Genomic DNA, 11779 nt, shown 5'->3' on the forward strand with positions numbered 1-11779 from the left:
CCCGCAAGCACTTCTCGACCAGACATGTATCGAGATTGATGATCAGAGTGAGGAACTGCGAGGAGACGAAGAGAAAAGAGAACAAGTCGACACTCTAGAGGGCTAAGAACTACAGTAAGGTGGAGGGTGAAGAGGGAAAGAAAGAAAGAAAGCGCGTCGAGCGCAGAAGATGAACCGAGATACAAAACGAACGAACAAAGAACAGGAAGAGACCTTGAGACCGAAAGAGGAATCACCTGGGCTTACTCCTTGACAGCATCAGCAAAACTAACTCCCTCCTTCACCACCGCCGCCTCAGCGGGACTGATCTTCTCGCCCTCTCCTCCGTGTACCTCCTCCTGCTCCTGCTCTCCCTTATCCGTCGAAGTCGCCTCCCCGTCCTTCCCATCAACCACAGCCGCCGCGTAGCTCTCTCCAGGAGTAGGGTTTTCTTGCAGGTTCTCCTCCTTTGCTGCCTCAGGCGTCGTCTCGTCCTCCTCCTCCTCCTCCTCGACGTGAGTTGTTCCGTTGGTTCCGTTATTCTTGTCCGAGTGATCCTTGACGGCAGAGGCGTAGGATTCTCCTTCGACGGGGAGATCGGGAGCAGAGGCAGGTTGGTAGCGAGGTTGCTTGGGAGTGGGTTCGGCGGGAGTGGAGGTGTCGGAGGAGTGGGCTCGTTTCTTTGGGTTGGAGGTGGTAGAGGGAGAGGGAGGAGGACGTCTGGAAGCAAAGCAAGGAAGAAAGTAGACATCGTCTCTAGTCAGCTCAATACTCAGATCGGAGGAGGAGAAAGACGCGCAGATGGGAGAGAAGGGCCACGACGCGTCGAAACGAAAGGAAGACTCACTCGAAGTCGAAATCAAAGCTCAAAACCAACGCATCTCCAACCTTGCTCTGCCACAACCCAACGAACCATCCAACAACTGCGAACGAGCTCAAGATGGCGATGGCAACGAGCGACTTGACGGTTGCGAAGGGGTGGAAGAGGGCTTGCGACGGGGAGGTGGGTCGATTGATGGAGAGCGTCGAGAGCTGAGCGACATGGTGAGAGTGACCGAGGAGGATGGCTCCGAGGAAGAGGAAGAGGGGAGTGAGGATCTTGGGGAGGAGGGATGGGCTGAAGGTAGGGACGAGAGGTCAAGTCAGCGTTGAGTAGCAGAGTTCAACCCGACGCAGCGAAGGTCAAGGTTCGACTCACATGAGGGGAAGGGAAGAGAGAAGCGCTCCGACTCCTGAGGACTCTTCGATGGCAGTGATAAGAAGAAGAGGTTCTGGAGGAACGAGATGGAGGCAGAGGAAGATGGGTCAGCTCAAGAGGGAGGAGAGTTCGACCGAGGAGAAGAGCTCACCGTCGTCTTCTTGATTGAGATGAAGAGTCAACTTCGAGTGCGTCGTGAATTGAAGGAGGTGGATGATTGGGATGGAGTAGGTCTGCTTCGAGAGGATCGTAGCGATGGAGTTGCTGGACGGAAGGGAGGGAGGGAGGAGAGATTGAGGTCAGCTCGAGCCGCAAAGAAGGCCGGAACCTTCGTCTCTGTTTCTTCTTGATCCTTCTCGAACCAGGAAGCGACAGAATCTGAGGTCTACGACATCTCCTCTCTTTGAGAGGAAGAAGCGAGACGGAAAACTCACTCTGCGTCCCAATCCACACTCTTCACCTTCCCGCCGACCTTCCAAGCTCCCCAGGCCTCGTAGACCTCCTTGATCTTGGTGATCCCTTCGACCGACGTCCAGGGACTCGACTGACGAGCGTGAGAGGTGAGGTAGGCGTTGAGGGCAGCGTTTCTCTCGACAGGATTGGGAGAGATGAGTTTCGGGGCGACGTCTGAGTTGAGGGATGGGAGAGGAGCGGAAGGTCAGCTCAGCAGAAGGGGGAAGACAAAAGATGAAGGGACGTACCCTTGAGGATGTACTTGATCTGAGAGGATTCCATGATATAAAGAGGGAGAGAAGGTGAAGGTTAGGGAGAGAAGAGGAAGGAGAAAGGAAAGAAGGGAAAGAGGGAGCAGGGCGCCGTCGTCATGATGACATCGGTTAGTAGTTTTCTCCAAGAATCACATGCAAAACTTCGCTTTTAATTTTCACCAGCACACTGATCACTCTCCGCTCTCCTCTCCTGCGAAAACTATGCCGTCGAAACCTCGCAAGCATGTGACAGAACCCACGGTTTCCCTGCCACGTCGATCCTTGAAGTTCGAGCTCGTTCCTGCTCTCCCTTCCCTCTCCTTCTCCTTCAACGGCTACAACCTCAAATCAGGACGAGATGTCCTTCCTACACCTCCCTCTCCTCGTCTTGCTTCATCTCGTCACTCTCATCTACTCGGTACTCCCATCCAACCCTTTCAAAAGGAGCAGCAGCTCGCCCTCTCCCTCGCCAACCTCGAAACCCTCCCGACCTCCTCCAAGACACGTCGCCCTTCTTCTCGCACCACCTCCTCGGCGTCCAAATACTTCAGCAACAACAACATCAGACTCTATAGGAGACGAGGAGGAGGATGTGAAGGAAGCTCTGATGGAGTCTGTGCTGAGAGCTGTGAGATGGGCTGAGGAGGAAGGAGTCCAAGAGCTCACGGTCTTCGAGGGAGGGAAACATGGTCAGTTTGAGCAATCCTTCACGCCTTTTCGTCTTCTTGCCAGGGAAGAGAGACACGAATATCTCCTTGCCTCTGTGACCAAAGGAGATCTCTCTGGGTGGTTGAAGAAGGGAGGATGGGAGAACGACAGCCAGCTCTTTGGTTCAGCTCGAGCTCAACTTCTTCTCCTTCCCTCCGAGCTCTTCCTTTTCCTCGCATCTCTCGAAGGAGTTCCCCTTCTCAATCGCCCACTTTCTGACCCCTCATTCTCTATCGTCTCCTTCTTCAGCCCGTTATCTCGCCTCCCTGCACTCCCCACTACTTTCCCTCTTGACGCAAACACCTCCTTCCCCACCGCCTTCAACTCCCTCCTCTCCTCCCTCCCCACTCCCCATCTGGTCCTCTCTGGAAGAGCCATCACTTCCTTCGACACCGTCGGACACTCTCAAGCCTCACTCATCTCGGACATCATGTCGGAAGGACGTAGGAGACGTGGTGAACGACGAAGGAGCGTTCAAGAATGGAATGGCGAGCTTGACGGTTTGGTCGTCGTCCTCGAACGAGGATCACGAACAGGACGAGCAGCAGGAAGGGATCAGGAAGAGGAGATCCAACAGTGAGTAAACCAGTCGCTCATAAAACTCTCGACTACGCTGTCAGAGCTGATCCTCGATCTTTTCGCTTGCTTTCAGCCTCGTCTCCCTCCTCCTCGTCTCGACACCACTCGCACTCCCAACCGATAACTCTCAACCTCCTCCTCCCTTCAACGTCCTACACCCTCCTCTCCAACCTCACTCGCTCCTTATCCCTCTCCAAAACGGATCCAGAAACCATCACCGTAGCCTTGATCCAATCTCTCGTCGACGGTGAGTCTCTCGCTCGTCTCTTTTCCTCGACGCGTCCGACCGACTTCCTCTCGTAGCTTTCCCGTCTCTACCTCCCTTTGACGTCACGTTTGGCGACTCCCAAAAGTGTACTAACTCATGTTCATACCTTCTCTTCCTCCCTCATCCCCAAAACAGATCTCCTCCCCTTCCAAACCAAAACCGAACCCGAACTCCTCCTGATCCACCACCTCCTTCCCTCCCCGTCCACTTCCAACCCCTTCGCCTCCTTCATCAACTGGCTCTCTTCCTGTTCCAAAGAACCAGAAGCAGTAGAGCTCCACGGCTTCCCTCCTTGGCTGCTGAGACTGACGGAGATTTGGTGAGTTTCCTTCGTGTTGTCCTCATTCTCTCTCTCTCTTCCTCGCAACGACTTCGCTTTCGCACCTCATCGTCCGAATCTAATAAACTGACACACCTTCTCTCACCTCTCTCTTCCTCGCAGCCAACCTCCCCATCAACCACAACGAACGCGTCGTCGTCGTCGCGTCGCAAAACCTCAACCGCTGGAAACGAACGCGTGGGAAGCGGGGATGTGCGCTTGGGAAGGGGTGGAGCAGAGATTTGGGAGGTGACCTCTATGTACAATCTAGCTGCCTCGAACGAAAAACAAAACGAAAGGCGGACTCATGGAGAACCAAAAGGACGAGCGGGGTCGGGGACAGCGCCAGGGCCATCTCGGCCTCTGCAGAGTCAACTCGAGCGTTTTCGAACTCACCTCCATCAATCTCCTCCAAACCATCACCATCACATCTTTTCCCTCCAAACCTATATCCCAGCAAAAAAAGCGAACGTGCAAGATGAGAAGAGTTCCAGCAAGCGAAAACGGAAGCCCCGGCCATCGACTCGCGTCCCCGGCACCCTCCAGCTCGCCATCCTTCCTTTCCTTCCAACTTCCACCCCCACCCCTTCCTTCGAAAACCTAGACGATGCCCTCCGACGATAGTGGAAGCAGTGAACATCAGCAGCAGAAGGGTCAGGCTGCGACGACGGCGACGACGACGAAGGAAGGCAAAGCGAGATCGAACCCTGTTCAGCGAGGGAGTGCTTGTCTCGTTGTGAGTGTTCTCTCGAGTTTGGACGTGGTTGTATAGAACGAAGGGAAACGAAGAGAAGGCTGACTCTCTACATTAACGTACAGTGTCGAAAACGAAAACTCAGTATGTAGTCTTATCTTTCTTTTTGCTCGTTTTCCTAATCCAATCCCAACTCAAGCTCACCCTCCCTCTTCCCTTCCCTCCCTCGTTCAAGAATGCGACGCCCTGAAACCTCACTGCTCCGCCTGTCTCAAAACGCACAAAGCTCATCTCGCTGCTTTGCCGTTGGATTCGCCGGATCGAACCGAGTTCCCAGAGTGCGTGTGGGACGATGAGAAGGACAAAGGAGCGGGAGGAGCTGGAGGAGGAGAGAAGAGGAGGAGGACGGAAGGAGCGGGAGGTGTTGGAAGAGGGAAGTTGGAAGCTATGGAGAGCAAGATTGGTGAGTCGATTAGGGATTTGGGTGTAGGAAGAAGGAGGGAGCGGGTTGGGGGAGAGAGAGAGAGAGAGAGAGAGAGAGAGAGAGAGGAGCGCTGACCGAGTGCTTGCTTCCGCTCTCATTTCTTCGTTTTTGTAGCTGATCTCGAGAGACAGTTGAAACAGGTTGGATCGGGAGCAGGATCTATACCAGTTCAGATGCCTACAGCCGGTGAGTCCCATTCCATCCAATCCATCGTTCGAGCTGAAGGAGCGAGCGAGAGAGCTGACCTCGACCTCTTTCAGACCCTTCCTCCTTCGCTCCTCCTCCTCAACCGTCCTTCAACCTCTCCCACTACCCCTTCTCGGGTCCTCCGGTCCACGCAGTCTACCAGCAGTTCCATCAGCCTTATCAAACTCAGATTCAGAACCAACAGCTTCACCAGCAGCAACAACAGCAGCAACCGGCCGCTTCCACCGCCGCGTCGTCGTCCACCTTCTTCCTCCCTCAGACGGCTCCGACTCCTACTCCCTACGCCCATCCTCTCCCGCCAGCAACGATCTACAACCCTCATCCTCATCGAGGCGACTCTACAGGTTCTTCTTCGAACGGATCCTACGTCCAACAACCTCCTCCCTTCCTTCATCACCAAAGCTCCTCCTCCTCCAGTGCCACAGGTCCTTCCTCCGTTCACTCCCTCTCCAACGTCTCCTCTCCCAACCAGAGCATCAACAACAACAAAGGAATCGACACTGGAACAGCGTCGTTCCAAGCGGGAGGAGGGAACCCTTACCACGTCGCTGGGAACGGGAACTCACCATTCGGAGGAGGGAGCAACATCAACAACGTCGCTGGTGGCAGTGGGTCGAACGGGTTGAATCAAATCCCTGTTCCGACGCCGGTTGGAGGAACGAGCTACGAGGAAGCAGCAGCAGCAGCAGCAGCGTTGGAGAACGAAGCCTTCTTCCATTCGCTCATCTACCCGTCCTACCCCAAGACGTTGCCGCCGCCGTCGCTGCTGCATTCTCTGGTGGAGACGTTCTTCGAGAAGGTTCCGACGGTGCATAAGGTTTTGCACAAGGTGGGTTCAGGGCTCGAGGTTTTTGGTTGGGCTGAGAGAGAAGACAAGGAAGGAATGAAACGCGTCGCTAACTCCTCTCCCTCCTTTCTCCCACCCCCAACAACAGACCCAGTTCCTCACTTCCCTCCACTCCCTACCCCCTTCTCACCCAGGCTATCCTCACCCTTCCGTCCTCCACGCCATCTGCGCTCTCGCTTCCCGCTTCAGCGGTCGAACGGAAGTCACGCCGGCTTCGACGAGTTTCGACTCCGAGGGGATTCCAACATTGAAGGACACGGTCGATATGGATTCATTCGGAGGGAAGCATGCAGAGTTTGCGAAGGGGTACATGGAGGAGGAGTTTAGGAAGGGGGAGAGGTTGTTTGATGCGTTGCTTGGTGAGTGAAGACCGACAGAGAGGAAGGAGAGAGGGACGGGAGGAGCTGGGACTGATATCTTTGGGTGGGTTTTGGGGTGGAAAGCTTGTGTTATTCTCACTGCGTTCGATTGTGCGTAGTTTGAGAGGTTACCGTTCGTCGAGAACGAGACGTAGAAAGCTGACCTTTTTCGTTTCCTCGTTCTTCAGACCAAAACGCTCGATGGGTTCAAGTACGTCTCTCCCATCTCCTTTCTCTCTATCCCCCCCTTCAATTTCCCCAACCCTGACCCTCTCCTTCTTCTCGTCGTCTTCGTCGTACAGGTCTGGCTCTCCTCCGCCCTCTGCTGCCGCCTCGCCGTCCCTCTCGGAGTCAACGAGTCCTCGAAAGCGAGGAACTACATCCCTGGATCGAAACCTTCGCTGCTGCCTAAGACGGACGACGAGCTCGAGAAGGAACAGAGGAGGAGGGTGTTCTGGTTGGGGTTCATGTGAGTTTCTCGGCGTTTCGACTGGACGACGCGTCGAGGAAGAAAGCTAATTGATTGTTTTTTGTTTGTGCGTGTGGCAGGGCCGATCGAATGGCTGGAGCGAGTAGTGGGTGGGCGAGCAGTCTGGACGAAGCGGACGTGGGGGCGGAGCTGCCTTGCAAGCTGGTGGATTTCCTGAGAGGGGTGAGTCAAACTGACCCGTCGTTTCGTTCTTTGACGAAGAAGTTGCTGACTCATGCTTCTCGTTCGTTTCGTTCGCTCAGACCAAGATTCCCGAGAACCCCCAAACCCTTTCCTCGCCGGATCTCTTCACCTACCATCCTCCCGATTGCACCGAGTTCGTCGTTCCACTCCTCCTTCTCGTCCCGTCCTTCCTCCTCTCCCGTCTCCCCTTCTCTAACCTTCTTCTCCTCCCACCCCTTTGCCCCTTCTCGTCTGTAGCTCCTTCGTCCTCCACCTCAAATCCCTCATCCTCCTCTCCCGCGTCAAGCAGTTCAACCGCCGCCTCCTCAAACCGCCTCAGTGGCCCGAGATCAACAAGATCCCCGATCCGAGGTCGACGAGAGCGTTCCAGACCGTGCAGGATCAGGTCGAGAAGTACAGGCAGGGGTTCCCGAGGGAGTTCAAGGATCCGATCAGGGGGGCGGAAGGGGATGGGTCGTTGGGGTTGGATGGGGATTTGTTTTTGGGTGAGTCGAGCACTTGCTGGTCGAGATTTCGATCCCTTGGAAGCGCGTTGCTGATGAGAACTTTTTTGAATGGACGGTCTGGGTTGTAGCTCACACGATTCCGTTCGTGGCGATGATTGTGAGTCGATTGACCGAAGGAGACCAGGCGGGACGGGAACGAGACGCGTCGGTGAGCTGACGGTTGCTCTCCCTTTCCTCCTCGTTTCCTTCGCAGGTCCTTCACGAGAACCACGTCGACCTCATGGACAAGAACGATCCCAGCTCCAAGATGATGCTCACTGCTGCTCGTGGAATGCTCGCCACCATCTTCCTCCTCCTCTCGACGTCGTACGACCTCGGATCCCTCCACCCGTTCACCGCCTTCTGCTGGTTCATCGGAGGAAGATCCATCGTCAGGTTCTACCAGGCTGCTCTCTTCGTCGGGGACGAACGAGCTTCCAAGGCTGCTCTTAGTGAGATCGAGGTGTTCAGGTTCGTTGCTCGTCTCGTCGAAGTTCGAAGCAGAAGGAACGCGTCTGACTCGTTTCGTTTCGTTTTGCCAGATCTGCTCTCGCCAAGTTCGGAGAGAAGATCCCTCTCGCTCATCGACAACTTCAGATGCTCGACATGGCTTTGGACGACGCTCGAGGGTTCCCTTCGCTCTCGACGGAGCCGAACGAGTGTGTGATCGTGAGTCGTCGTCTTCCCTTCTCTCCCTCGTTGCAACTCACTGACCCCTCCTTCTCCTTCTCCTTATCGCCTTTAACAGTACCAAGCCGAAAAGGCTCAAGCAGCTTACCTGGCCACCTCGTCCGCCGCCATCGCCACTGATCCCAACCCTCCCCCGACCTTCGTCGACTCGAGAGTGATCATGGAAACGTTCAACCTCCTCTCCTCCTCTGGCCCATCCAAAACTGGAACTGGAACAGGAACCGATCCGTCGTCCCCGTCGACCTCTTCGCCCTTCACTCCTTCAGCGTTCTTCGCGGCTCCTCCGACGCCCGCTGCTGCGACGCTCTTCTCCCAACCCACTCCCTCCTCCTCGTCCAACGTCGGATCGAACGGTCCTCAGGTTGCAGCCGGGGTCGTCGAGCCCTTCGGAGGAGCGAGTGCTGAAGCGATCAAGAGGCTTTTCGAGGAGTTCAACTCGGAGGAGGGATTCGGAGGGATGTGGAGTACAGAGTTTGATGCGATCCCTGGGAGTGGGAGTGGTGCTGGAGGAGGGGAGATGGATTGGGGGGTTTAGTACGGCGTTGGCGGTTCTTGATACCCTTTTCTTGCTTGATATAGACAGTCCGTTTCTCTGTTTCCTACGATCTCTTCTCTCGTGCCCACGTTGTACCGTAGTCTCGTCTCTCTCTCTGCTCCCCTCTCTTGTTTCTCGTTTCTTCTTCTCATCTCTGCCTTTACTTCGTTTCTACTCTCTCAATTTCTTCTGAAACGTACCAGCTTCATCTCTATGGCCCTCCTCTTTTTTTACATCTAAATTCGCGCCGGCCAGATCCGAACTCGATGAAAGCTCACCCTCGCCCGTCCTTTTTGCTCGTCTCCCCCTCAACCTCCAACCAGCAGGAACTCGTCTTTTCGCCGAAGATGGCATCCGAATCAACCCCTCTCCTCGACTCAACGAATAAGACGAAGAAAACAGCGTTCTTCTCTCCCATTCGACGGATTCTGCTCGTTTCCCTCTTTCTTTCGCTCTCGTGCGTCTCTCCTTCCTTCCCTCCTTGGTTGCGTCTCTCCCCCTTCTCTGCCTTCCGCCGCTGACGGCTCGTCTTTCTTTTTCGACTTCGGCAGTTTCTCTTTCACCCAAACACCTCTCTTCTACGCTATGAAGCTCATGACCTGCGATGCTTACCATCAAGGATCGGAGGGAGGGCTGACGGGAGGAGGGGATCGTTGTTCGTTGGGCATCGTGGAGTCTAATACGGCTAAGAATATTGCGTTGATGAGTAGTATTACGACTGCCTCTTGTGAGTTCTGACTTTGGGAGAGAGGAAGGAAGAAACGGAAGAGGGAGGAGGGAGGGAAAACACCAGAGAGGGCCAAAGGATGGAGAAACGAGCGCTGATCTCGTTTTGGTTTTGCGTTTGGATTCAGCTCTCGTCAATCTCTTCCTCACTGGGTACCTCATGTGAGTCAATCGTAACTTGCTTAGTCTCACTCGAGAGCTAGCTAACCGTGGATCGGATCTTTGTTTGCAGTCGAACGTACGGCGTGAAATTTGCGTTCGCTCAACAGACGTTCTGGTCGTGTATTCGAAACGTCTGTCAGATCACGGCTCTTTCCATCGGAGGGTCGACGGGGATCCAAATGTTCCAGTATACGCAGTTGATTAATGGGAGGGGGAGGAGGGTAGTGAGTACGAACTACGATTCGGAGGATCAGGAGGAGAGACGCGTCGTCGGGTTTGCTGACGAGAACTTGTTCTCCCTTCGATGCAGCATGCTGGCTTTGAATGCGTTCATCGCCGTTCTGAGTAGCCCTGAGGAGAGGACGAGTCAGTTTGGGGTGCTGCAAGGGATTGCGATGCGTGAGTTCGACTCTCTTCGCTCTTCCTCGCCAAAATTACCGCTGACTTGAGCGAGCGTCATTTGTGCAGTTGGAACTGGATTGGGATACAGCTGTGAGTTTCAGCCATTATACTCCTTCATTGCAAAACGTCTCAACCTCGTTCAAGAGAGCTGACCTTTCTCCCCTGACCTCGTCTCGCTCTGTCTCTCTCTCAGTGGGAGGTCTCGTCTCAGACCACTTCGGGATCCCATCCCCCTTCAAAGTCACCCTTGGTCTCCTCATTTCCTCGACACTCTTCGCATCCATCTTCCTCCCCTACATCGCTCCTCCGACTCCAACCAAACGCGTCGACGGAGGAGCCGAAAAGAAGGAGGGAGCGTTCGTCTTCCTCTCGCCTCTCAAGCTCCTCGGACCCAACTACAAGGCCGAGGGAGGGTGGAGAGGTAGATGGGGACTCGGTCTGCTGGGTTTGGGGTTGTTCTGTGGGGTGCTGGCGACTGGAGTGAGTCTTTTCGTCTTTCGCCCTTTCGTGTCCTGGACGCGGACGCGTCAAACTTCACTCGCTCTTCCCCTCATAAGCTGACTAAATCCCAACCTTTATCTCTCCGTTCACAGTTTGTACCCCTCATGCTCCAACTCGTCGGAACCAATCTTTTCGATTTTTTGCCGACCGATGCAGGTGAGCGAATACGGTCTGTTCAATCCTGCGACGGAGCGAGATCCTCAGAATCGTTACTCACACTCTTGCTTTTTCTTCCAAAGGTCTCATGATGTCCGCCAACTCCCTCATCCGAGCCTTTTTTCTCGTCGTTCTCTTCCCTCGGATCATCAAAGGTGGCCGACATTTCCTCTCCTCCCCGCCGTCTCTACCTCCCTCGTCTCCCTCGCAACCTAGCTCAACTCCTCTTCCGGTCGAAGCCTCCGAATTTGATCCTCCTCACATCCCAGACGAGGTCTTCGAGCCGGTAGCAGCGCCCAAACCTACCACTCTCTCCCACGGTTCAGCATTCGACCTTCATTTCCTCCGGATCTCGCTCATCCTCGATGGACTGATCACTTCGGCGGTTGCTTTAAGTACCAAGGGATCTGTGAGTACTGTCCTTCGTCGTAATCATCTCCGAGTTGGACTGAGACGAGCACGACTCGACCGAAACCGACGCGTCTCGACTTCGAAAGCTGACTTCTCCTTCTTCTCTGGACCCCTTCGATACATACACCCAGCACATCTACATCGTCGCCTGCATTCTACCTTTCGCCAGTGGAGCCGCTCCCGCAGGAAAGGGAGTGGTGATGGAGATGGTCGAGGAGGAAGACCGAGCAGACGCGCTTTCCGCCATAGCGCTGGTCGAGAGGCTCGCTCAGGTCACCACAATTGGAGTGTTTGGAGCATTGGTGGACACTTTTCGTTTCGTTGAGGATGTGAATGCATCAGTCGAGCTACCGGAAGGCTGACTTTAGCCTCGGTTCAACGCGTCCTTTCTTCAGTTCGCCGAGCTCTCGGAGCAGGGTCGGCCTACAGCAGTCTTCTTCGTCAACGGGGTAAGTGAATATCGGAACCTCGATCTTCTCAGTTCTTTCGCTTGCTGATACTACTCTTCTTCTCTTGGTTCTTCCAGGCGACAGCGCTCGTCGCAGCCTCCATCCTCCTTTTCGTTCGAATCCCTCCCGCCAAACACATCGTTTTGGCTTAGACTTTGTAGACCCTCTCTCTTCGAGACTTTATAGACTTCTCTGATATACCGTTGCTCTCCGAAAAAGCTGTTCTCGTTTCAGGCGGAG

General features: G+C 54.8%; 4 protein-coding genes across 4 annotated transcripts; 3 read left to right on the top strand and 1 right to left on the bottom strand.

Moving 5' to 3' along the window:
- Window positions 1-2: 2 nt before the first annotated feature.
- On the bottom strand, window positions 3-1939 carry BDY24DRAFT_374453 (uncharacterized protein). The gene is made up of 6 exons (XM_076638422.1): window positions 1879-1939; window positions 1612-1804; window positions 1329-1441; window positions 1178-1250; window positions 827-1096; window positions 3-699 (listed from the first exon to the last, which is right to left on the bottom strand). The coding sequence occupies exons 1-6, from the start codon at window positions 1910-1912 to the stop codon at window positions 243-245; spliced, it is 1140 nt and encodes a 379-aa protein (XP_076501371.1). The 5' UTR covers window positions 1913-1939; the 3' UTR covers window positions 3-242.
- BDY24DRAFT_374456 (uncharacterized protein) lies at window positions 1940-4341 on the top strand. Its single transcript, XM_076638423.1, has 5 exons — window positions 1940-2573; window positions 2842-3168; window positions 3245-3418; window positions 3575-3758; window positions 3882-4341. Exons 1-5 carry the CDS (start codon window positions 2243-2245, stop codon window positions 4009-4011), a joined length of 1146 nt encoding a protein of 381 aa, XP_076501372.1. The 5' UTR covers window positions 1940-2242; the 3' UTR covers window positions 4012-4341.
- Window positions 4276-8495, top strand: BDY24DRAFT_12994 (uncharacterized protein). Its single transcript, XM_076635996.1, has 15 exons — window positions 4276-4494; window positions 4578-4596; window positions 4688-4915; window positions 5051-5122; window positions 5197-5972; window positions 6079-6349; window positions 6434-6460; window positions 6538-6560; window positions 6652-6818; window positions 6899-7001; window positions 7082-7155; window positions 7260-7507; window positions 7597-7625; window positions 7722-7978; window positions 8050-8495. The coding sequence occupies exons 1-15, from the start codon at window positions 4366-4368 to the stop codon at window positions 8315-8317; spliced, it is 2691 nt and encodes an 896-aa protein (XP_076501373.1). The 5' UTR covers window positions 4276-4365; the 3' UTR covers window positions 8318-8495.
- Window positions 8496-8998: 503 nt separating this feature from the next.
- BDY24DRAFT_335414 (uncharacterized protein) lies at window positions 8999-11691 on the top strand (the record flags this gene model as incomplete). The annotated part of the gene is made up of 12 exons (XM_076637194.1): window positions 8999-9189; window positions 9284-9459; window positions 9587-9620; window positions 9691-9841; window positions 9908-10019; window positions 10089-10112; window positions 10216-10502; window positions 10616-10679; window positions 10763-11088; window positions 11222-11392; window positions 11486-11539; window positions 11617-11691. The coding sequence occupies 12 exons, from the start codon at window positions 8999-9001 to the stop codon at window positions 11689-11691; spliced, it is 1665 nt and encodes a 554-aa protein (XP_076501374.1).
- Between the last annotated feature and the right edge of the window lie 88 nt (window positions 11692-11779).

This window comes from Mrakia frigida (assembly GCF_051309035.1).
Source record: "Mrakia frigida strain ATCC 22029 unplaced genomic scaffold BDY24scaffold_1, whole genome shotgun sequence".
NCBI lineage: Eukaryota > Fungi > Basidiomycota > Tremellomycetes > Cystofilobasidiales > Mrakiaceae > Mrakia > Mrakia frigida.

Bases quoted from the DNA above. Each gene is read 5' to 3' on its own strand.
- BDY24DRAFT_12994 (XM_076635996.1), top strand. From the start codon at position 4,366: ATGCCCTCCGACGATAGTGGAAGCAGTGAACATCAGCAGCAGAAGGGT. The intron at 5,973-6,078 runs GTGGGTTCAGGG...CCCCAACAACAG, and splicing joins TGCATAAGGTTTTGCACAAG to ACCCAGTTCCTCACTTCCCT. The intron at 6,461-6,537 runs GTGCGTAGTTTG...CTCGTTCTTCAG, and splicing joins TATTCTCACTGCGTTCGATT to ACCAAAACGCTCGATGGGTT.
- BDY24DRAFT_374453 (XM_076638422.1), bottom strand. From the start codon at position 1,912: ATGGAATCCTCTCAGATCAAGTACATCCTCAAGG. The intron at 1,251-1,328 runs GTGAGCTCTTCT...TCGTTCCTCCAG, and splicing joins TCTCAATCAAGAAGACGACG to AACCTCTTCTTCTTATCACT. The intron at 1,097-1,177 runs GTGAGTCGAACC...CCCTACCTTCAG, and splicing joins CTCTCTTCCCTTCCCCTCAT to CCCATCCCTCCTCCCCAAGA.
- BDY24DRAFT_374456 (XM_076638423.1), top strand. From the start codon at position 2,243: ATGTCCTTCCTACACCTCCCTCTCCTCGTCTTGCTTCATCTCGTCACT. The intron at 3,169-3,244 runs GTGAGTAAACCA...GCTTGCTTTCAG, and splicing joins CAGGAAGAGGAGATCCAACA to CCTCGTCTCCCTCCTCCTCG. The intron at 3,419-3,574 runs GTGAGTCTCTCG...TCCCCAAAACAG, and splicing joins GATCCAATCTCTCGTCGACG to ATCTCCTCCCCTTCCAAACC.